At 33.1% G+C, this 22,285-nt stretch overlaps 1 protein-coding gene across 1 annotated transcript; it reads left to right on the forward strand.

The window, feature by feature from the left end:
- Positions 1-2,651: 2,651 nt before the first annotated feature.
- Positions 2,652-8,492, forward strand: LOC143554962 (putative F-box protein At2g36090). Its single transcript, XM_077044610.1, has 2 exons — positions 2,652-3,563; positions 8,262-8,492. Exons 1-2 carry the CDS (start codon positions 2,652-2,654, stop codon positions 8,490-8,492), a joined length of 1,143 nt encoding a protein of 380 aa, XP_076900725.1.
- The last annotated feature ends 13,793 nt before the right edge of the window (positions 8,493-22,285 follow it).

Below are 22,285 nucleotides of genomic sequence, written 5' to 3' on the forward strand. Positions count from 1 at the left end.
ATTAATTTTTGAATTGAAATTGTATTTATATTGAATTACAAGGTAAATTATTCAACCCGGTTGAACCTTTCGGTACATTCCGGTTCAACCAGATGTACCATTTTTGAACTAAATCCGGTACGAGTAAAATACCGGTTTTTAACACATTGCCCTCAAGTTAATGAGATATTTGTTTTTTTTTCCTTTTTTGTTTTTCGTTTTTTATTTATTTTAAAGGCTTAATATTATAAAGCTTTGAGTATTTTGTTTCTATTTATGCAAATTGGTAAGGATTTATGTGGTGCTTCTTTCCAAATTGGTAAGAAGAGTTCAATTTATGTGGTGAACGAAAAGATATAAGAGATTTATCAACAGAACTCTTTTCATGATATAATAAAAGATATATCAAGTTTTTAAATGAATTTTTTTAATATTGATCAGTTGTTACCTTTAAAAAACTCGTAACTATTTTTAGTGGTTTGAGTGAAAAATGTTTGTAATTATTTATATTTTAGTAGTTACATAATGCATTTTATATGAATGCTAAACTCTTAACCCTCAAAACTCAAAAGTCAAATATGTCTATTTTATTATTTGGTTTTTTCCAACTATATTATTGTCTATGTTTAAAATCCTTATAGCCGCAAGATTAAAGCATGGCAGCTGTTTGGAGGAACTCAAATTTTATTTAGACGAGTAACACTCATTTATGTGCATGGTCTCTTTTTCATTATAAATAATTGCTTCAATTATTTCATTAATAAACAAAAGTATGCCTTTTCAGGCTGGTGCTTAAATATTTAAAAATGTGTATGTGTTGGCTGCTTAATAGAACATTAAGTAACATTCTATTGCTTACATGTTAACATATGGGAAAGGGAACGTGAATTTCTTAAGGCTGTATGTATGTAAGCCTCATTCTGTTATGTTTATATCAACTTTTTTTTTATTTTTTAAATAATTCCACTGCATATATTTTTAGAATTGTGTGATATAGAAGATATGCATGATCATACTTGTGTTGCTCTTGGAAGGGCTCAGTTTTTCATTTTGAAAACTTTCAGTTCGAGATTTAAATTCCGTTTTTAAAAGTTTTAAGATTTTTTTGTAACAAGGTAATGAATATTCGAAATAGTAAGTCATGTGTTGTATTTTTTTATTGCAAAACCTTAATTAGTAGTACGCGTGTATCCCGATGGTTGTATAATCATGTTAACTTGATATATTGTCTAACCTTTGTCCCACGTTACGTAATGGTTTGTAGTTATTTTTATTTTTTTAATATATATATATATTGTTGTTTATATTTTATTAGCATTTCGTGTATTACACCAGCAGAGCCGGCTTAACGAATGTGGAGGCTAAATCGAAACAAGATTTTGAGACCTTTTCATAACAATTGTTAAAAAAAAAATTTGTTTATTAAAAGTTTTGAACTTATAACCTATACTTTAGTAACAAACAAGCCTATCACAACACCAATAAATTACTTTGAGTTTACTTTACTCATTATAATATATCTATATATAACGTTTTTTTTTAGAATTGGAGGCCTTAATTAATTTTGAGCTTAAAGCCCTAACTTGTTCTCGCTATCCCACGAGCCACCCATGTACACAAGTTCTAACCTAATAAATAATGAATACTATACAAGAGAAATATAAGGCACGCCTGCATGAGCACCTCGAGGGCATCCACGAAATGATCATAGGATGACTAGATTTCACAACTTTAAATCCATTAATACAAGAAAAACTTATGGAATACACGCATGCTCAATTTAAATATTACGAGCTAGGAAGATAACGTAGACGAAGTAATAATTGCTTAAGGGCTCGAAGCTGGGATTACCTAACATTATGCATATTTCTCGTTGTTAGATCACTCATGCAACTAGCTAGCGACCATGAGGGGAGGGACGTGATAAGTGGCAGATCTTGAACATTTAGTATGGATGGGCCGAAATTCATGAGACCCGAGTTTTTTTTTTCCTACTTCTAAGTTTCAGGTCGGCAATCTGATCTGGGTCGGGTCAACAAATAAAAGCTCTATATTCAATTTTTCAACTAAAACACCAATTCAATCATTTAACTATAAATTAAATCATTCAAATTTGGGCTTGGACTAAATGTTTAAACTGAACTTATTTTTTAAAAAAAAAATCAATTGTGTGCCGGACACAAATAGTATGGATGAGCCGAATACAAATATGGATGGGCCAGACTCAGTACATTTAATTTTTTTTTTTCCATTTTTCAGAAAAAATTACCCTAATAAACGAAAAAGATGGATGGCTGAGGCCCACGTTGACCCCTATAAGATCCGCCAATGGACGTGATGTCCCAATGATGTCATGCGCGTCATCCTAGCACCTCCAATTACCAACCGTGACCGAGGAGTATTTTAAATTCAAGTTCATCCTTTTTTTTTGTTATTTTTATCAGTCTTTTTGGGTTTATGCCATTGTATGTTGCCTGTTTAAAGCACTAGTGAGTGTATCCATGATTAAAAAGAGTAATCTTTCAATTCATCTTTTTTACTTTATATATATTTCTATCTAGTACAATAACATATGTCATGCATTCTAGAAGAAATCCTACTTTGTGTTTTATTAATTTTGCATTTATAAATATCAACCTAGCTATCACTCAAGCTCTGAGTCCCCATACACCATGGCACCCACTCTAGCCGATATCCCACCGGACATCATTCAGACTCACATCTTACCGCGACTAGACGGCCAATCTCTTTCGACCATCGCCACCGTTTCATCCCATCTACACTCGCTATGTTCCGATCATAATCTCTGGTCTCATATTTGCATGTGCACGTGGCCTTCTATAACCCATCAACATGTTGATGCTCTCATATCCACCTTCCCTGGTGCTCACCAGTCTTTCTTCCAAGACTCATTTCCTTCGCTAATCATCGACGTTAACCACCGTAACTCTTGCTCGAATTCAAAACTACCAGATTGTTTGTCACAACTCATATCAGCTGTCGATATTCGATACCAAACCGATATTATATACTCCACAGTCCAATTCACGGACATCACAACTAATTTCTTGTCATCCGAGTTCAACATTAAGTTAACCCAAGATCAGGGAATCTCGGGACACATTGACATGAAAGTGGATGTGCATGCGGGTATTGACAAAGCAGCATTAGCACATCTTAAAGAATCCGTGACATTAAACTGGATCGTTATCGACCCATCCCTTAAGCGAGCGGGTAACTTATCCTCCATCAAAGCTGCTAGTGTAAAGAGGGATTGGGCGAGTAACAAGACTATTGTCAAATGCATCACTGTTTTACCGGGATGTGACCCGAATGAGATGGTGCAATGTTGTATATATGTGGTTTTGGGTTTGGATGACAAAGGGGAGGGTTTGCAAGTGAAAGAGGTGACTATGAAGATGTTAAACTTGGATTCGTGTCGGTTAAGTGGTGGAGACTTTTTGGTAGTTTCGCGAAGGGCGGTTTTGGGGGAGAATAATATGAGAAGGAAGGTGGTGGATGATAAGGAGAGATGGGAAAGGCATTGTGAGTTTAAGGAAACGAAAAGCCAAAGAAGGAAGTTGGTAATAAAAGAAGAAGAGAAAAGGAATAGGGACATGATGATGATTCATTTTGGCTTGTTTATGTTGTTTTGCTTTTCTTATTACATTTTGAGTTTGGTATCTGTTGCAATAACAAATTACATGTGACTTTTGTAGGATAGATCGACCAGTGGGATAGTGTATCGTATTTTGGACTCGACCGATTTGACCAGCGAATCGTGGAACAACCAGTTCAGTAACATGCCCGGTTATCATAAGAGTGATTACAACTTATTGTGTTTATATAGAGAGAATCACGAAAATATCGAACTTATGGAGTGGTGGACTCAAGAATGTTGATGCCAGAACGCCATTACTCCATTAAACAAATCGAATGTCAACCTCGTGGCGCTCTAACGCTGTCCTTGAGGACAATGACGTTTTGAAGCGGTGGGAAACTGATGCATGCGTGATTATCCTATGCAAGTATGGACTCCCACATACCCTACAACATTCACTTGTTTTAAGTATGTAGTTGTTTTGTTATCCTTGGTTAGTGGAAGGCTAGTTTAGGTGTACATCAAGTAGTGGAGTAGTGGTTTATTTACTTTCAAGAATGTTTATATGCAACTATATCTTTAGTCACTAGTTTGTTTTGGAGGTTTCAAGTATGAATGAATTATGTAAAAATATTTATAGGTATTGAGTCTGGTCTTCTCGACATCTTCGTCCAAGCTTCACCCTAGATATGTGTGCTGATTTAATTTTTAGACTAATAAAAAAGTTCATATGTAGTGGGCGTCATGTACGTGTTCTAAATGCTAAGTTATGGGATTTTAAAGTAGGGATAATAGGATCACCTTCCTCAACAATAAACCAACCATTAAGTAAAGTCACACTATATATATCAATGTCTTTAAATGAATATGTATAATATCAGTTGTGAAAGATGACTAGCATTTGATGATTTCTTTCCTTATCCACAAATAGGCTTCATAGCAGGATTGTGGTCTCATTTTTCTTTTATAAGAAACACGAAAATACAGCTAATACGTGACATAAGCTCGCGTGTACATTGAATTTTTATTTACGAACAACAACCGAAAGACATTTTGATGAAGTTATGTGAAGGAACAGTGTACTTTAGCGTAAAAAGTAGGGTAGATGGCAGCAAAAGAAATTATCTTTTATTGATAACTAGTGATTTTCCTGTGCGTTAGCACGGTAAAATCGGTTGTTAAAATCCGAATGTTGCAGTGACGAATCAACGCGAATTCAGTCAATAGTAGTTACGTTCATTACGGTATTTGAACTAAAACAAACTGGAAAAAAAAATTAAAAACAAAAATTAAGATAGGCCAATGGGGTGGCGTCGGTTGTTCTCGGACGACAACAGCAAGTCAACACGAATTTACTCAGTATTAGATACATTCATTATGGTACTGGAACTAAAACAAAATTGAAACAAAAAAAATTAAAATTAAAATTGAGGTGAGCAAATGGAGTGACGTCGGTCGCCAATGGGGTGACGTTGGTCGATCCCAGACGCTGAGTCAGTGACTCTATGACACTCATATAACATATTATAATTTTTTAACATATTTAAAACAATTTTATTCGGTCGGTAAACCTGCGCGTTGGTAAAACCCGATCGTTGCAACGGCGAGTCGGCTCGTATTCTGGCGTTCTGGCAGTGAGTCGGTAAAACCGAGGAGCTAGTAAAATCCAAGCATTCCGGTGGGTCAACGTGAATTTTGTCGATTTCGTTTACATTTGTGACGGTACCCGGAACTAAAAAAAAGTTAGGAAAAACCCGGGCGTGGGTAAACCCGAGCCTTGTCGGTACTGGACGTTGCGCGGTGAGTCGGTAAAACCCGAGCATTGTCAGTCCCGGACGTTGTGACGGTGAGTCGACACAAATTCAGTAAAACAAAAAACGAAACGCTTGTTATAAATCTAGAAGAAAAAAACAAAAATAAAAAACATTTAACTAATAAAACAAAAAAATTAAAAAAAATGAACCGTTGAGGTGGTGCCACTTGACCCAATCAGGGCCTTGCGGCACCAACCATCAACTTTACTTAATACTGGCTGTATACCCACCGCAACGCTACGGATTCAGTCAACCTATCTTCTCCGCACTAAATAAACATTTGATAGATTATCCAGCCCCAAAACCAGTTGTGAGTCCGATCGGTAAAAGTGACTTCGAAATGGCAGCGATACTGAATCGAGAAAATAAAGCCGTGAACGTCCAAAATAGCATTGATACGCATACAACTTATGATCAAAGCGAGACAAACTGGATCGGTATCAGTTGAATTCGTTATGGTATTTACATTAAACCAAAAAATATAAATTAGTAAACACTCAAAAAAACTCGTATAGTTTATATTACAACATATTTAAAATGACGTTTATCCGGTAGGTAAAACCCAGATGTTGTGGTGGCAAGTCGTCGCGAATTAAACGGTACCGGTTACGTTTATTACGGTACCAGAACTAAAATTAGCCGACACCCAAACAGATTAACATATTTAAAATGAAAAAAAAAACAAATACGCAGCGAAAATCGACAATTTAAAAAACAAAATAAAAACTGCACGGTGCGATTGCAAACCGGCCTGCATTCATACTGTATCAGGTTACGACACCGTAAATAAACAAATAAATATTCGTCAACGTCCAAACACAACATGTTAACATATTTAAAAAAAGGTAGCGAAGACAAACCCGCGTATAATTGTCGTGAACTCGACCGGTATTGACGATGCCGGCACCTGATCATAAAACACTCGTTTAAAAAGAAAGTATGGAATGCAAACAAAATAAACGGCCAACTACATGATTGAAAAAAAAGGAAATGTTTCTTGACATTGCTTGGAATCGAACTTGAGGATACCCCCAGTCAAGTAATTCACAAGTCACATAACCACCACCCAGCTGGAAGCCACTTCTTTCTAATGGTTCACAATTATATATTGTATATCAAAAAACAAAAAAAAATAAAATCAACTTTGTGGCGCCGGATTCCACTTTTACTATATATACATAATTGATCTCAAAAGAACGAGAAAAAGGAAATAAAGAGGGGATGGGAAGAGAACATAACCAATAACAATATTCTTTTTCTACACTCTTCGGCTAAATGTCTAAAGATCTCTAGTCTCTTAATTTGGAGGTAACTTATTGAAGTTTTTTTTCTACCAAAAATTTCTCCCTTAATTTACTTATTTGACCTACCAAAACATTCTCCTTTGACCGTTGGTTTTCTTCTTTAGACATTTAGCTTTTGCATATTTGTATGATCATCGGAATAATACATACTGTCATTTTTAGATGTTATCATAGCAGGTTTACAAACCGCTCTATCACAAAAAACCCTAGCGGTCATCAAGCTTGCCTCAACCATAACTAATTACAGCCATGACAAAAAGAAGAAGTGAGCGCGATTAATGGGTGACAGACTCGGAATCAACTGAGCATTTCACGTATAAATCTGAGATCCTCCAAAACATAAATAAAAACCCGTTGAAAAAAGAGGAGGATGAATTTTACCAGGAAGAACAAAAATTAAAAAAAGTTTTGACACATTCCTAATTTCACTTGCAATCTATTGACGGTTAATCATTTGAGTAATAACCTTCAAACAACAATAACTTTTTTTTATCCATTTTTGTGTAATGCAAAAACTTTGCACGAGGAACTTGATTGATGTGGGTAGATGCAAAAGTAGTCTGTACCTGATGGGGATGATTGGAAAAGAAAGAAAAGCCGTAATGACGACTATTGGCACTTGGCACAAAAAATTAGGACACGCTTTAAGTGAACGGCTATCTCATATTGATTTTTTAGTAGCACTTCTTTCAATAAAACCTGTGACTCTTGTTCAAGAGCAAAAACACACTAAGCTTCCATTTCTAAATAGTAGCAATAAAACAAATATTGGTTGTTTTGACCTTCTACACATTGTGACATTTGGGAAAAATATTCCCATCCTACACAAGAGCAAGTATTTTCTGACTATCATTGATGATTTCAGTAGCTCCGTTTTGGTATTTTTGCTAAAATTTAAAAATATCAAGCAAGTAAGTTGCTAATGAACTTTCATAAAACGGTACACACTCAATTTTTTTATATAATTAGGTGTGATAATAGTGGAGAGTTTACATCAAACGACATGTTAATGTTTTATGATGAACAAGTAATTCTTCTTGAAAAGACTTGTCCACACACCCTATAGCAAAATCGGGTTGTGGAACGAAACATAGACACATCATTGAAACCACTCAAGCATTAAGATTCGAAGCAAATTTGCCTATAACATTTTGGTGAGGGGTGGGGGGTTCTTGACCGCCACATATATCATTAATCGATTGCCTTCCACGCCAGTCGAAACAAAACACCTTATTGAAATTCTAATCAATCAAAAACCGGATTACAACTTCATGGAAACCTTTGGTTGTTTTAACTTATCATGGTAGCAACAAAACCGAAGACGATAAGTTTGAAGAGAGGAGGAGACCCGGAATTTTCTTAGGTATCCCAAAGGGACAAAAAGGAATATAAAATCTATAATATCCAAAACAAAAATATTAAGGTCTTAACGCATGTCAAATTCCATGAAACCAACTTTCCATTTAATAAATTTGAAGTTGTTATAAAAGATTACAATTTATTTGATCCGGTGATCCGGTCAATGATACAACGCACTGTGAAGTTGAAAATACAAATGAAAAGGATGGTGGGCCTGCTCATCAGGAAGATGAAATTGGGCTTGATCCACCAATGAACCCAGCAACAACAGAAGCTGAAAAACATGATTTTGGCCTGCATGATCATTCGGAGCCTGGTGGGCCTGGAAAAAACCTTGATTCTGAAAATGGCCCACTCAATCTGAAACGGTTGGACCAGACGAAGACCCAAATGTTGAGCAGATCCAAAACTCAATCTGCTGAAACAGCAAGATAGTGTTTGATATAAAGTAATGATATGTGGAATGAAATGGATCATTCAAAGAAATGAAATAAAACATGTTTGGTTGTCATTCATCAATGGAATAAATTATTTCTAAGAAATGAAATTCCTTCCATATATAACATTTTTCATTCCTTAGTAAAATGTGTTTTTTCTTTCATTCCTTCAAGGAATGGAATGAAAAGTTATCAACGATTATTATTATTATTATTATTATTATTTTATAGTATAACTATTATTAAATTATAATTATTATTATATTATTATATCGTATTATGTTATTACAGTTCATTTAATCGACAAAAATATGTGTGTATAGTTTACTATTTAATAAAAAAATAATAATGTGATTATTCATTTCATTCATACGTAGTAACCAAACAAGATAATAGAATGGTAATGATTTATTTTATTTCTTTGTTCATTTCATTCCCTCGTTTATTCCATTACCTCATAGACTCCTAACGAAAACTTGCAAGAACAGCCTACACGGGTAGAAACACAACCAAACCGTTTGAAGACTTCGTAGTTCATATCCAACCCCCCCCCCCCCCCCCCCCAAAAAAAAAAAAAAAAAAAAAAAAAAAAAACCAAATCGGTAGGCCACGCTCAAATTTCACCAAATGTGAAGTTGAATCATGTACGTCACTCATTGGCCAATTTTGTTTCTTATTTTAATTTTTCTAACACTCACAAGAACTAATTGATCTAAATCTCACGCCTATATGCATGGTAAATCCCCAAATCAGTTTGTAAACCGCCATTAACAACTTTAAGCGAATTTTGCAAAATGGATACCTCATGTTTCACAAACTATTCATTAGTTGTCTTAACTTGTAACTTTGACTAACCACATGCTTTGTAATCACTAACCACTATAACTCTTGGTAACTGTATGTTGACCATTGTTTACTTATGTGACTGAAGTATTCTTAAATGTAACAGGGAATAATTGATAAAAGGAATCAAATTGCAATCACAAGAAATGTTTATTATTCAAATGGAAATGGAAATGGAATTAACTATGAGGTGAAAAGAGAATATAGATAATACTTAACAATATGCATAATTCACTCTCTATGCCTCACACATTCCTTATAGCATCAATTCCTTGTGACCTCATTCTCAAGCTGGCATGGCATTTAATACGAAATCCCTGAATTGTCCAGAAGGCTGAAGCTTCTTCTAACACTTTGTTGGGCTGTGGTTTCGTTACTCGAGGCTGGTTGGTTAACTGGCTCCAAACTCCAAAGTAGTGACAACATTGACTGATGAAATATTGACGTCAATGATTAGCGAAGGAAATGAGTCTTGGAAGAAAGACTGGTGAGCACCAGGGAAGGTGGATATGAGAGCATCAACATGTTGATGGGTTATAGAAGGCCACGTGCACATGCAAATATGAGACCAGAGATTATGATCGGAACATAGCGAGTGTAGATGGGATGAAACGGTGGCGATGGTCGAAAGAGATTGGCCGTCTAGTCGCGGTAAGATGTGAGTCTGAATGATGTCTGGGTGGAAATCTCTTCTAGAATACATCTATTCTAGAAAGTTACTATTTTCTAGAATAAATGAGAAATAATAAAACACAAAATCTCTTCAAGAAAGTTACTATTTTCAACAACTTATTATAGAATTTCGACCTATTTCATACTGTTAATAGCCACCATATCTCTTCTAGAATACATGACATATGTTGGATCAGATCACATGAAAATATTGAATGAGTGTGAAGTATAAAGTAGAAAGATGAAGTAAACAGAGTCTTTATTTAAATTTATATTAAAGATTTTTATATATTAAATTTCAATTTGTTATCAAGTATAATAGTTTTTATACGACTTTTATAAGTGTGTAGAATTTATGTTAGCTAAGCATAAGAAGAGATTATTTCAATTCAATTCTCTCCGATTGATAATGATATTTTGACATTATATGAAAGAATGTAAGGAAAAAAGGTGTTGGGGGTAGTGATGACAATAATTATAGTTTAGGTAGCTGAGGGTAAACATAAAGTGATCAAATCTCATTTGTTGAATCTTAGGCAATGGGGGTAGTTAAAAGAGAACCATCACACCCTTGTAATAAAATCATAAATTACTGTTAGTTATACATCACATATAACCAAACAAAGTTTTAAATAATATATATATATACAAGATATATTAGAGAGAACTGCATTTTGTGTCCCCTTATTTTTTTTTATTGATTTATTTATTTACTTATTTGTGGGGAGGGGGGGGGGGAGGAGGAGGAGGTTGTGCTATCGAGTTCATTTTGAGTCCCATCGTCATCTCTCCGTCTATAATGCTATCGATCTAACCAAAGGGTAGTATGGTCTGTTTATCACTTTGTTAAAAACCCTTCAATATGCATCCTTGCTCTTTCACTCACCAACATACCCAACACTCACCACAAACCACCACCACCGTTGGTCGTGTCATCTTCACCACAATTGTTGACCACCACCTTCATTTGACCTCTATCCACCACAATCGTTGACCACCTTTATCTCCATCACCCGCTTCAATCTCCACTATCGCCGCTTATCTCCACCTCCTTTCAACCATCCATATCTCGTTCCTGTCAATTTACACCTCTCCTCAGCTGACCCGCATAACCCTAACACAACCCCACCCAAAGCTAATCGGACACCTTTAACTTTTCAACCCAGACCAGCACACCACGAAATGCCGTTCACGATCAATGTCGTCGTCCAAATGGGGTCTATTATAGGTAAAATATAGTGGTTAATGTAATAATTTCTTATCAACTTGATTATTTTAGTTGATAACACTTTGATTACTGTAATAATCATAATTTCATGCATAGCCAGACTTAGGGTAACCACCACGGTCACCCAACTTTCGATGCATGTAAGGGTGGTGTTGAGGTTTTGGCCGGACTTAAGGTTCCACATCCGGTGGGAACGGGGACATGGAGAAGGTAGGGTAGGGTAGGGTAGGTGGTGGCGATCCTATATACCATATTGATGTCTAGTTATGTCTAACAATGGGATTAATCAAGGTTTTAAAGTTTTTCCTTGATCATTGTTTTTTCTTGATCATGTTCACCGATTTCGATCTATTTGTATGTTTGTAATATAATTTGGTAACTTTATTTAATGATTATGGGTGATTATGGTTTTTGTAATATAATTTGGTAATGTTATGATAACTTTATGATGAATATGAATGATATTGGATGGTTAAAATGTAAATAGTTATTAGAATGTCATAAAATGACATAAAAGTCTTTGTCAGATGATCTTTGGACGGAAAATAGACAGAGGGACTCATAGTGATCCCACTCGAAAGCCGAAGGGGCTTAAAATATTCAAAATTTTCAGGATTGGAACTTGCTCCCCGCCTGCTAACCACATGTATGTAAAATGCAATTCTCTCATAAATTAATTTTTAAGTTATGAGCATTTTATCTCACATAAAAACTAGAAATACGGTAAACATAACAAAAGAAAACGATGAACTTGAAATCCAAAATACTCCTAAGGAACCGGACATGGTAAAGATGACTCAGCCTTCTTATTTGAGATTAGCCATGAGCATTAGTTATACGAATATTGAATTATAATGCCTAACATATATAGTCTTTATGTATGTTTATACTAAAGACTTATGAATATTAAATTTCAAATTGTTAATCAACTATAATAGTTTTATGACTTTTATAAGTTTATAGAATTTATGTAACTAAGCGTAGATACAGTTTATTTCAACAATCTCCAAATGAGAATGATAATTTGATATCATATAAAGAATAGCAGAGACACGAAGAGAGGAATGGAAGGAAGGAGGGAGAGTTCTTTGTGAATAGTTTAACTTTAAGGTAGCGAGTAGCGACGTAACTAATAAAAATTCAGGATAATTTAGGTAATTGAGAATAAATATGAATGATCAAATCTAATTTTCGAGCCGGGGGTCTCACTGGAAGCAGCCTCTCTATCCTTATGGGGTAGAGGTAAGGCTGTCTACATCTTACCCCTCCTCAGACCCTACTATAGCTTTGCTATTGGTGGGATATACTGAGTACGATGATGATGATGATGATGATGATGATGATGATGATCAAATCTAATTTTATTGAAACTTAGGGAATTAAAAGAAGTGTCTTTCTCACCCTTATAATAGAATCATAAAAGTATCATATATGACCGGACAAAATTTTAAATATAGCATTTACAAAATAAAAATTAGTTTTTTTGTTTATGACCGTTTTATCACTCATCAAATAGATGATATTTTTAACCTAATTTAGTTATTATCAAGATCACAAAATTTAGACAGTATGTTCTTACAGTGTTTACGAGTACATGTATCGCCATTTATACGTCTAGTATATACGAGGTGTAGGGTGTCCAAATAAAATCTTCATGTGTTCAAAAAAAAAAGTGAGCCTTTAAAGAATTCGCAGTCAATTTTGAATTTTGAATCGGACGCAAATAGAAGAAAGCGCTTCATGGTATTATATTGACGGCTTGTTGGTGTATCTGAAAGATAATAAATGAAGCTATTTTTGAAAGCACGGTTACTTTATAGACTAAAATTAGGAAGGATATCAAATTTTTTGGATTTCTTTAGATTAAAAATAGGTCTTCATTTAAATCTATTCGTTGGAATGATTTGTGTAATTTCCCTTTTTTATTTGTTTGTGGTTTGTAGCTAGCTCCAGCATCTTGCTAGTTTACTTTTTTGTTCAAAGTTGTTAAAAATATAAAAATAGAAAAAAAGAAAAAGAAAAAAAAACTGTTTAAGTTAAAAGATTTCTGTTTGGTAAAAGGTTCATAATTAATGGTTAAGTTATTTTATAAATGGAGACGAAAATGAAATGAAAATGATGAGAATGATTTATAGCCACATAAAAAAAAACTCTTCAAAAAAAATTATAAATAAATAGATAAAAATCATAACTCCAAATTTAATAAAAAAATAAAAAAAGTAAAAACACAAAAATGTTTCCACCGTCTTTCTCGTTCTTAAAAAAAAATCTCGAAAAAGACACAATGTTAAGTGAAAAGGACCATTGTGTCTTTTTGTTTATCATTGTGTTTTGTGTTTATTTTCGTCATTGATTGTGTCTTTTTTTCTTTAACATTGTGTCTTTTTTTCTTAATATTGTGTTATATTACTTAACATTGTGTTATATTTTGTTCGGTATTGTGTTACTTTTTGCGATGTATTGTGTATTTTTTAGTTACAATTGTGTCTTTTGTTCATTTTTGTCATTGTGTCTTTTGTTTCTGCATTGTGTCTTTCGGAGTTTTTTTTTTTGGAAACGAAAATGACGAGGGAAACATTTTTTGTTTTTAAACTTTTTCGTTTTTTATTTTTATTTTGAGTTATGATTATTTTTATTAATTTTTTAGAATTTTTTGGAAGAGTTTTTTGTATGATCATAAATCCTTTTCACAATTTTTATTTTTGTCTTCATTTTTATTTTAACTTTTCTCTCGTAATTATATCCTATGTGAGAAGCTTTTACTTAAATACCGTCACCGGTCAAACGAGAGGGAAGGTTTGTGGTGACTATATTGCCACGTGGATTTGGTCTTTTGTTCTTTTGCAAAGTTGACGACTATTGACAATATGTGACCACCTCATTTTGAACAAATTCTGCACCTAAACCAAATTTGTCTCTTGACAGACAATCTTTTCAAACACTTCACAAGAAATTTCAAGCAGATGTAAAAAAAACTTGGAAAAAATATTAAAAATAAAATTAAGAAAGAGGAAATAATTTGTTTTTAATAAAAGGATAGATCTATGGATGAGTAAAGGGTATAGATACCAAGTTTTAAAAATAATCATGATCGAAAAATTCGAGGAAGCCATCAGTGTTGGTATTTATCAAATTTTTACCTACATTATCGATACTGATAGCAAATTTTTGAGAAATTCGTAATCAATGCCGGTGCAATGCTGAACCCATCCCTAGGTATATACCATATATTTAGAAAAAGACTTTTTACATATAAAACTTTAAGGCTCAAGTAAATATGATAGGTAAAGATTTTAGAAAAAGTTATGAGTAGATTGTCATTAGTCATTACCTGAATTTTGTTTAATGATATAATAATAAGGGTTAAGTTATTCTATAAAGGGCGACAAAAATGAGAAGAATTTATAGCCACATAAAAAAACATTTTAAAAAATTAAATAAAAAATCATAACCCAAAATTTAATAGAAAAACAAAAAAAAAAGTAAAAACACAAAAATGTTTCCATCGTCTTCCTCGTTCTTAAAAAAAAAATTGTGTCTTTTTGTTTATCATGTGTTTTGTTTTTATTTTCGTCATTCATTGTATCTTTTTCTTTGACATTGTGTCATTTTTTCATGATATTGTGTTATATTACTCAACATTGTGTTATATTTTGTTCGGCATTGTGTTATATTTTGTGATTTATTGTGTCGTTTTTAAGTTATAATTGTGTGTTTTGTTCGTTTTTGTCATTGTGTCTTTTGCCTCTGTATTGTGCTTTTCGGTGTTTTTTTTTAACTAGAATGACAAGGGAAACATTTTGTTTTTAAATTTTTTTGTTTTTTATTTTTATTTTGATTTATGATTTTTTAATTATTTTTTTTGGAGTTTTTTAAGGGCTTTTTGTGTGGCAACAAATCTTTCTCTTGCTTCTCATTTTTTAACTTCCTTTGTATTTTAACATTTTTCTAATAAATAATTTAATACATTAAGTAGCTTTTTAAGGACATATACAATATTTTAAATTTTAGTTGCGTGCATATGATATTTCCTAAATTTATGAAGCGTATATGAATTTTCAGAGATAAAAAGTTCAATCAAACATTATTTTTAGTAAGCAGTTTGTTTGAGGTTTGAAGCATAGATGTATTAAGAAAATTGTATCAAAGGTTGTCGATTCTCTTTTGGTTTTGGAAGTTTAGCCCGCTCAAATGATCTTACCAGTTGGTGTTTTTATTAGCCCTCTTTGCCTCCTTATTCATGACCATGGTCGAGCGATTTGAAAAGTTACTGAATCACTAAGAAACAATCGTCACCATATCCAGTTTCTCCTTTGATTCACTCTTTGCTACCATGATCAAAATCACCGGTGTCCTAATAACCACCCCACCCTCACCAAAATTCATGACACCTTCTTAAACATAACCAACCCGAAAGTAGGCCCTACACCATTTTTTAGTTTTATTTTTCAAAATAGGAAGAAAAGTGAAGAATAAATGATTTCTATACTACAAAGAACATACTGTTTAGCGATGACAAATTTATCTGATAATACAATTGGTTGTCACCGCTAAAGGTTTTAGTGACGGCATGTCGTCGCTAACATGTCGTTTGTGTCGCCACTTATTCTGCGTTGCTAATTGACTGACGTCATCAAAAAAAAACGAAGAGAGAAATTTTGTTTTAAATGACGGATCCTAAAAATTTACAGATGTTATTATGATTAGTGTTAAACAAAAACAAAATTTTTGTATCCATATATATTTTATAATAAGAAAAACAAACGCATGGTTAATACGTGGCATACGCTTGTGTGTACATTGTTTTTTATTTACGAACTACAATCGAAAGACGTTATGAAAATGTTACTTGAAGGAATAGCGTATTACGTAATATGAAACTTACTTAACTTACTAACGGAGGTTGGACAGAGTGCCCAAATGATGTGCTTGGTGGTCGCCTCAACCCTAGCGAGAACACTTCCCCATCTGAGTCGGTCCCAAAGAAAACCATCCCGGGGCGGGGTTGCCATACTGATGCACCCAAAGTCTCTTCTCTATCGCTCTCTATGACATTCCTCTCTTTCTCAACAATTAAATATATAAAACTAGGTTTTATGTATCTCCTGTATTATAGGGATTGTTTTCATTTTTCGTTTCTAATATTTATATATATATATTTTACTTTAATGTATTTATTGTATGGGTTTAACAATATACTTAGGGTTTGATGATGAAAGAGTTTCACAAATAAGTGAGGTGTCATAACACGTTTAAATGCTATCTGGGTTTGGTGAGACAAGTACGTGGTGGCAATATGAATGGGTTGAGTTGGATTTGTGTGATAGGTTAGAATAGGTTTGGGTCATGATGGATTTTTAAAACAAAGGGTTAGTATGAGTATTGGTCACTATGGGTAAAGTTAACCCATCTTGATCCATGTAAAGGTTAAAATATAAAGGGTTTCAAAAACCCCCAAAAAATTCAAAAATAAAAAATTATAATAACTCAAAATATAAATCAACACAAAATGTAAAATAACTAAAATATTTTCCCCGTCTTCCTCGTTCATAAAAAAACAGTGTTGTCTTGGTTCAGGTTCGATTTTTTCGGGTTTTTTTGGTTCGGTTTTGCTTTTTTTTTTCCATTTCGGTCGGTTTTTGGTATCTTTTCGGCTTCAATGATTTCAGTTTCGATTTCTCGTTTTATATTCGGTTTCGTGAGTTTTGTTTGAAATAAAATTGGATGGAGCTTGTTTTAGTTCATTCTAACCCATTGTAGCCTATAACCAAAAATGACTAGCATTTTCTCAACCCATCTTTACTACTTTGCAAAATTCTTTTGATCCATCCTAAACTATTTCAATTTTAAAAAACTATCCCATATTGATCCAAAACAACTCATTGAGTTTGTTTTTGCCACCCTTAAGTGAGACCCATGACCCGCTTATTTTTATTTTTACTATAAACCTGTTTCTTAATTATAAATACTATTTTTTTAAAAAAATTGGATATTAATTTTTAGTATATCTCTATTTTATCGGATTTTCATATCAAATATTTGGTGTGATTAATTTTTAATATAATGAGATATTATATAACCTGTTTAAGGGTTAACAGGGTTTGGTGAGATCAATACCCGTGAATTCGGGTAAAATGCATAAGAAGACTTCATTCACAAATAAAACAATCTAGTGGCCTGAGAGAATGTATGAAACAACCAAAAAAATTTTAAAGGTTCCGTTTATTATATTTAAGATGATTGAATTACTGTGACAAATGATGACAATATTTCCATGGTTAAATAATAATTAGTGACAAATGATGGACAATATTTCCATGGTTAAATAATAATCAGTGGCAAAATGACGTATGTCTGATGTGAAGAAGAAAAAGGGTGAAGAGAAAGGGTGAATGATGGTGAAGGAAGGAATGAGCACTCCCTTAACAACGACACCAGGGGAACCAAGTAGTTAAGACAGTTGATAAATTAGGCGTCTGACCATTAAGCCACAATGTTTTTTTTTTTTTTATTATTATTATGATCTATAATCGCTGTAAACAAATCTTATGTTTAGTGAACAGTTCAAGAACTGTTTAGTAGAAAGCCTGTTTACGTTTGTTTGTTTAATATGAAAAAAAAATACAAACAAGAAATTTTTTATTTAGTTAAATAAACAGATATGAACAGGGTTACGTTCGTTCATTTGTATTCGTGAACTTCGGTAATATATATGTTCATTTATGTTTGGTTGACGTTTGTTTGTTTATCTTCGTAACTTAAAGGTTTGTTTTATATTTTTATAACAGTTTGTTTGTAACAACAACCTAACATTTAAATTTTATTTTTTTATTGTATGGTCTCAATTCATTTTGCTAATAGTTTGTTTTATAAAATCTTTCTTTTTATCTAATAAAGAATCTAACATGTGTTTTGTTGGCATTATTGTAATAACATCGATGGCTAGAAGATGATTATATTTATTATTATTATTATCATCTCGAGTGGTTACGTTCGTTCATTTGTATTCGTGAACTTCGGTAATATATATGTTCATTTATGTTTGTTGACGTTTGTTTGTTTATCTTCGTAACTTAAAGGTTTGTTTTATATTTTTATAACAGTTTGTTTGTAACAACAACCTAACATTTAAATTTTATTTTTTTATTGTATGGTCTCAATTCATTTTGCTAATAGTTTGTTTTATAAAATCTTTCTTTTTATCTAATAAAGAATCTAACATGTGTTTTGTTGGCATTATTGTAATAACATCGATGGCTAGAAGATGATTATATTTATTATTATTATTATCATCTCGAGTGCTTAACTATATACTTTTATTAAGGTGATTATGTTTAATACTTTTGATTAAGAATCGTTTTTTAATAGAATGGTACATGTTTGTATGCTTTTTTGAACCGCTTGTAAACAAGTTCAATTCTTTAACAGACCAGATTTTTTATTCGCTGTCATGAACTGTTCGTGAACAACTTTAATGCTAAACGAACAAATATGAACAAGACATCGTTCCATTTGCTTCGTTTCATTTACCACCCTATTGTTTTTCATAGCATAATCAAATTTGACACTTTTGTGTTTCTCAATTAAAAAAACAATAATCAAACCCTTTTGTTAATGAAATCAGAAATGTGATTATACGTAATACCAAACTCAAAAGATAAATAAATAAATAAGAAAATCAGCGCAAGCATGCGAATATAATTCAATATTGTATCACTCGATCTTCCTTTTCTCTTCTTCATTCTTCACCCACTCCTTCCTTTGTCTTCTCATTCCTTAAACTCGCACCTCCTTTCCCATCCATCTTTATCATCCAACACCTTCCTTCTTACGTTATTGTCCTCCAAGTTCACCCCACGCGAAATTACCAATAAGCCCCAACCATTTAACCAATACGAATCTAATGTTAATAACTTCATCGTCGCATCTTTCACATGTAACCCCTCTCCTTTGTCACCCACACAATATCATTCGTGCCACATCCATGCTGTAACACCGTGACGCATTTTAGAAACGTCTCGTTACTCACCCCAATGACCCACTCCCTCTTTATAGTGGTTGGTTTGAATTTATAGAAGGCCACATGCACATGCAAATATGAGACCAGAGGTTATCATCGGAACATAGCGAGTGTAGATCGGATGATACGGTGGTGACTGTGGAAAGTGATCGGGCGTCTAGTCGTGGTGAAATGTGGGCCTTGATGATGTCCACCTGGATATCGGCTAGAGTGGCTGCAGCCATTGTAACCTTTAGGGTTGGTGGGGATGGGTGTGACTAAATAGCATGGGGTGATGTTATAAATGGATTATAAGCTCAAAATGTCTAAAAAACATATTGTTTATGGCTATACCATTAATAAACTCAAAAAGTATAAAAAACATATTGTTTATGGCTATAGACTATAGTATATAATCTTTTTTGGCGGTACGTCCGAATAATCTAACTCACTTCAAGAAAACGCGTAGTGTTATTTATTTGAAGTTACTTTAAATATTTATAAATACGCTTTCCATGTTAGATACCTATCTTTCCCATAGAGAGACACGTGAATAATATATACTTAACTACCCCATTTCTTGTTATTATAAGTGCGTAGTATGATTGTTAAGTATATATTATTTACGTTAACTAAGCATGGTAATAATTTACTTCGACAATCTTTTGTTGAAAATAACTACACTGGCATATATTGCGACAAAACAACCACTAAGAATGCCCGTTGAGTACTTTTACTCTATTTTTATAATCATACTAGCTTTTAAAACCCGTGTATTACACGGGTTTTGTCAAATAATAAAGATAAATAAGGTCCATTATTTCACTTGTGGTTCTCAAAATACTTATAAATTAATTTAATGTAGACATAATGGAAAAAACAAATGGAGTTAACGAAAGTACTAAAATATCATGATTTTAGAAACATCAGGTGTTAATTTGCAATAAATATAAAAAAATGTACTAAAGTTGCGTAGTTGGTCAAACCTAATGTATGAAAATGACACTTAATTCAATAATGAATGAAATCCACACTATGTTATAACCCATTAGACAAAATGGTTTTTACCCATGACCCATGAATAGTTAGAATGAATGAGAATAAAAATTAAGAATTAGAAGAAATGTAAGTTTGACACCTAAGCTTCAGCATTTTCTTTTATAAGTGTAGCAAGATTACAAAACAACTATATATGTTGAATACCACAGGATATATAAATTCTTGGATCACATGTCAATTTTCAACTTGCATTCTTTACATTATTCCTATAAGTGTACAGCTAAAGTTCATGGTGTACATGTCTAGCTCTAAGCAATGTTATAAAACTAGGTCTAAAAGGCCGAGTACTTCCCAAGTACTCGCTACAAGGTATGCAGTTGATGCTAGTTTCTTTAACTTCGTCTAGTTGAAAAAAAATCGATCAAAGATGGAAAGCCTTGGCCAAAATCAAATCTTATCGGTGAAATGGGGCCGCATTTGACTCAAAAAAAAACAAAACATAATTCGTATTTCGATAATGTTAAAAGAACAAATATTTATTTTTTTTAATTAATGATTAGCATTTTTTAGAATATTTTATTATTTAAAATTGTATTTCTCTTATTTTTGTTGATATTTACCAATTTTGTTATAAATATTAGTAAACTTATGATATTTGACATATATATAATATCAAAAAATTAATTTTCTTTATATTTATCATGTCCGAGTACTCCGAGTACACCTAACTCCTCAGTCAGCCGCCTAGGGTCCGCCTAGCAACTTTTACAACCTTGGCTCTAAGTGGCGTCCATGTTTGTATCATCCCTCTTATTAACAAACCTCAAGTACATTACAATCTGTTTGGATCATCCTTCTTATCAACTCTCCGAATTGCGATACTGAGTGTTATTCAAAATCAAAGAACATACAAATCAAATGTTTAAATAAGATCAGACAGTTGTGTCATGTGTGGTTTGAATATAAAACTAATACAACCACGTGAATTGAGAAAAATACAAATGGGTTTAGAACTCAACTAGAGAACTTAGAACACTACGGATGAGAAGATGTTTTTTTTTTTTTTTTTTTTTTGGCATTCTTAGGTTTTCAGGAGGAACACAAAATAATATGGAGTGATGATACAGAGCCAATAACGACTTCTTTCTGGAATCAATATAAAAACAAGGACAATGAAAGGCAAACAACGTCTTTATGGAATAGGGAAGCCCAAGTGGAGAGTTGAACGGCCAATACAGACAAGCCCATATACATAATAGATAACAAGCTGAAGAGAGAGAGAGAGGGGGGGGGGGGGGGGGTAAAGAGAAAAAAATAATTGGCACAAACATCATATGAATTATAATATGAGATATTGGACTAGGGTCTTGTTAGTCGTCCAGTCCTTCTTTACAGTAACAGGGGTTGATGGTGGATAGATTTCCCGTTCGTTTTAAGGTTGGGTCGATAATAATCCAGTTTAATGTCACCCGACTCTATAAGTAGTGGTAATCTTTCTTCACCCACACCCGCAAACTCATCTATCAATTCAAGTCTCGGTCGATAATCAAATATGAATTAAACGACTAACTCTCATTTATATTAATCAAAAAATTAATCTAAATCAAAACTTATTATAACTTTCAAACCCTAAAACTTGGTTGCATCTCATATGTTTCTAGATGAATCCTAACTTGGTTGCATCTCACATATACTTTAATGTCTAACATTAACTTGGTTTATATAGACTAGTCTAACTTGTTAGTCAAGACATTACCTATTTTTAATTATTAAACAATTAGGAAATATAACCAGCTATGATCGACTTGTCAATTTTGGTCCATTGAGTTCGTCGACTTGTGACTTGGAGTCTGAAATTACATCCAACAACTCCATTGTCAGATTACGTGTAATCTCGTTGTCCCCCGGTTGCGAGTTTGGACTGCTCCTCACAAAGCTCGCACACCCTAGTTGTGAGTTAACTACTTTTACAAGACACCCGCATAGGATGCTTTTGTGCAAGTAAAATAATTTTTTTTAACCAAACTGCCTAGAAACCCAAATGGTTTTC

The sequence above is a fragment of the Bidens hawaiensis genome, unplaced genomic scaffold, assembly GCF_021521415.1.
Source record: "Bidens hawaiensis isolate Kalapana, Puna unplaced genomic scaffold, B.hawaiensis_p1.1 tig00017895_1, whole genome shotgun sequence".
Classification (NCBI taxonomy): domain Eukaryota; kingdom Viridiplantae; phylum Streptophyta; class Magnoliopsida; order Asterales; family Asteraceae; genus Bidens; species Bidens hawaiensis.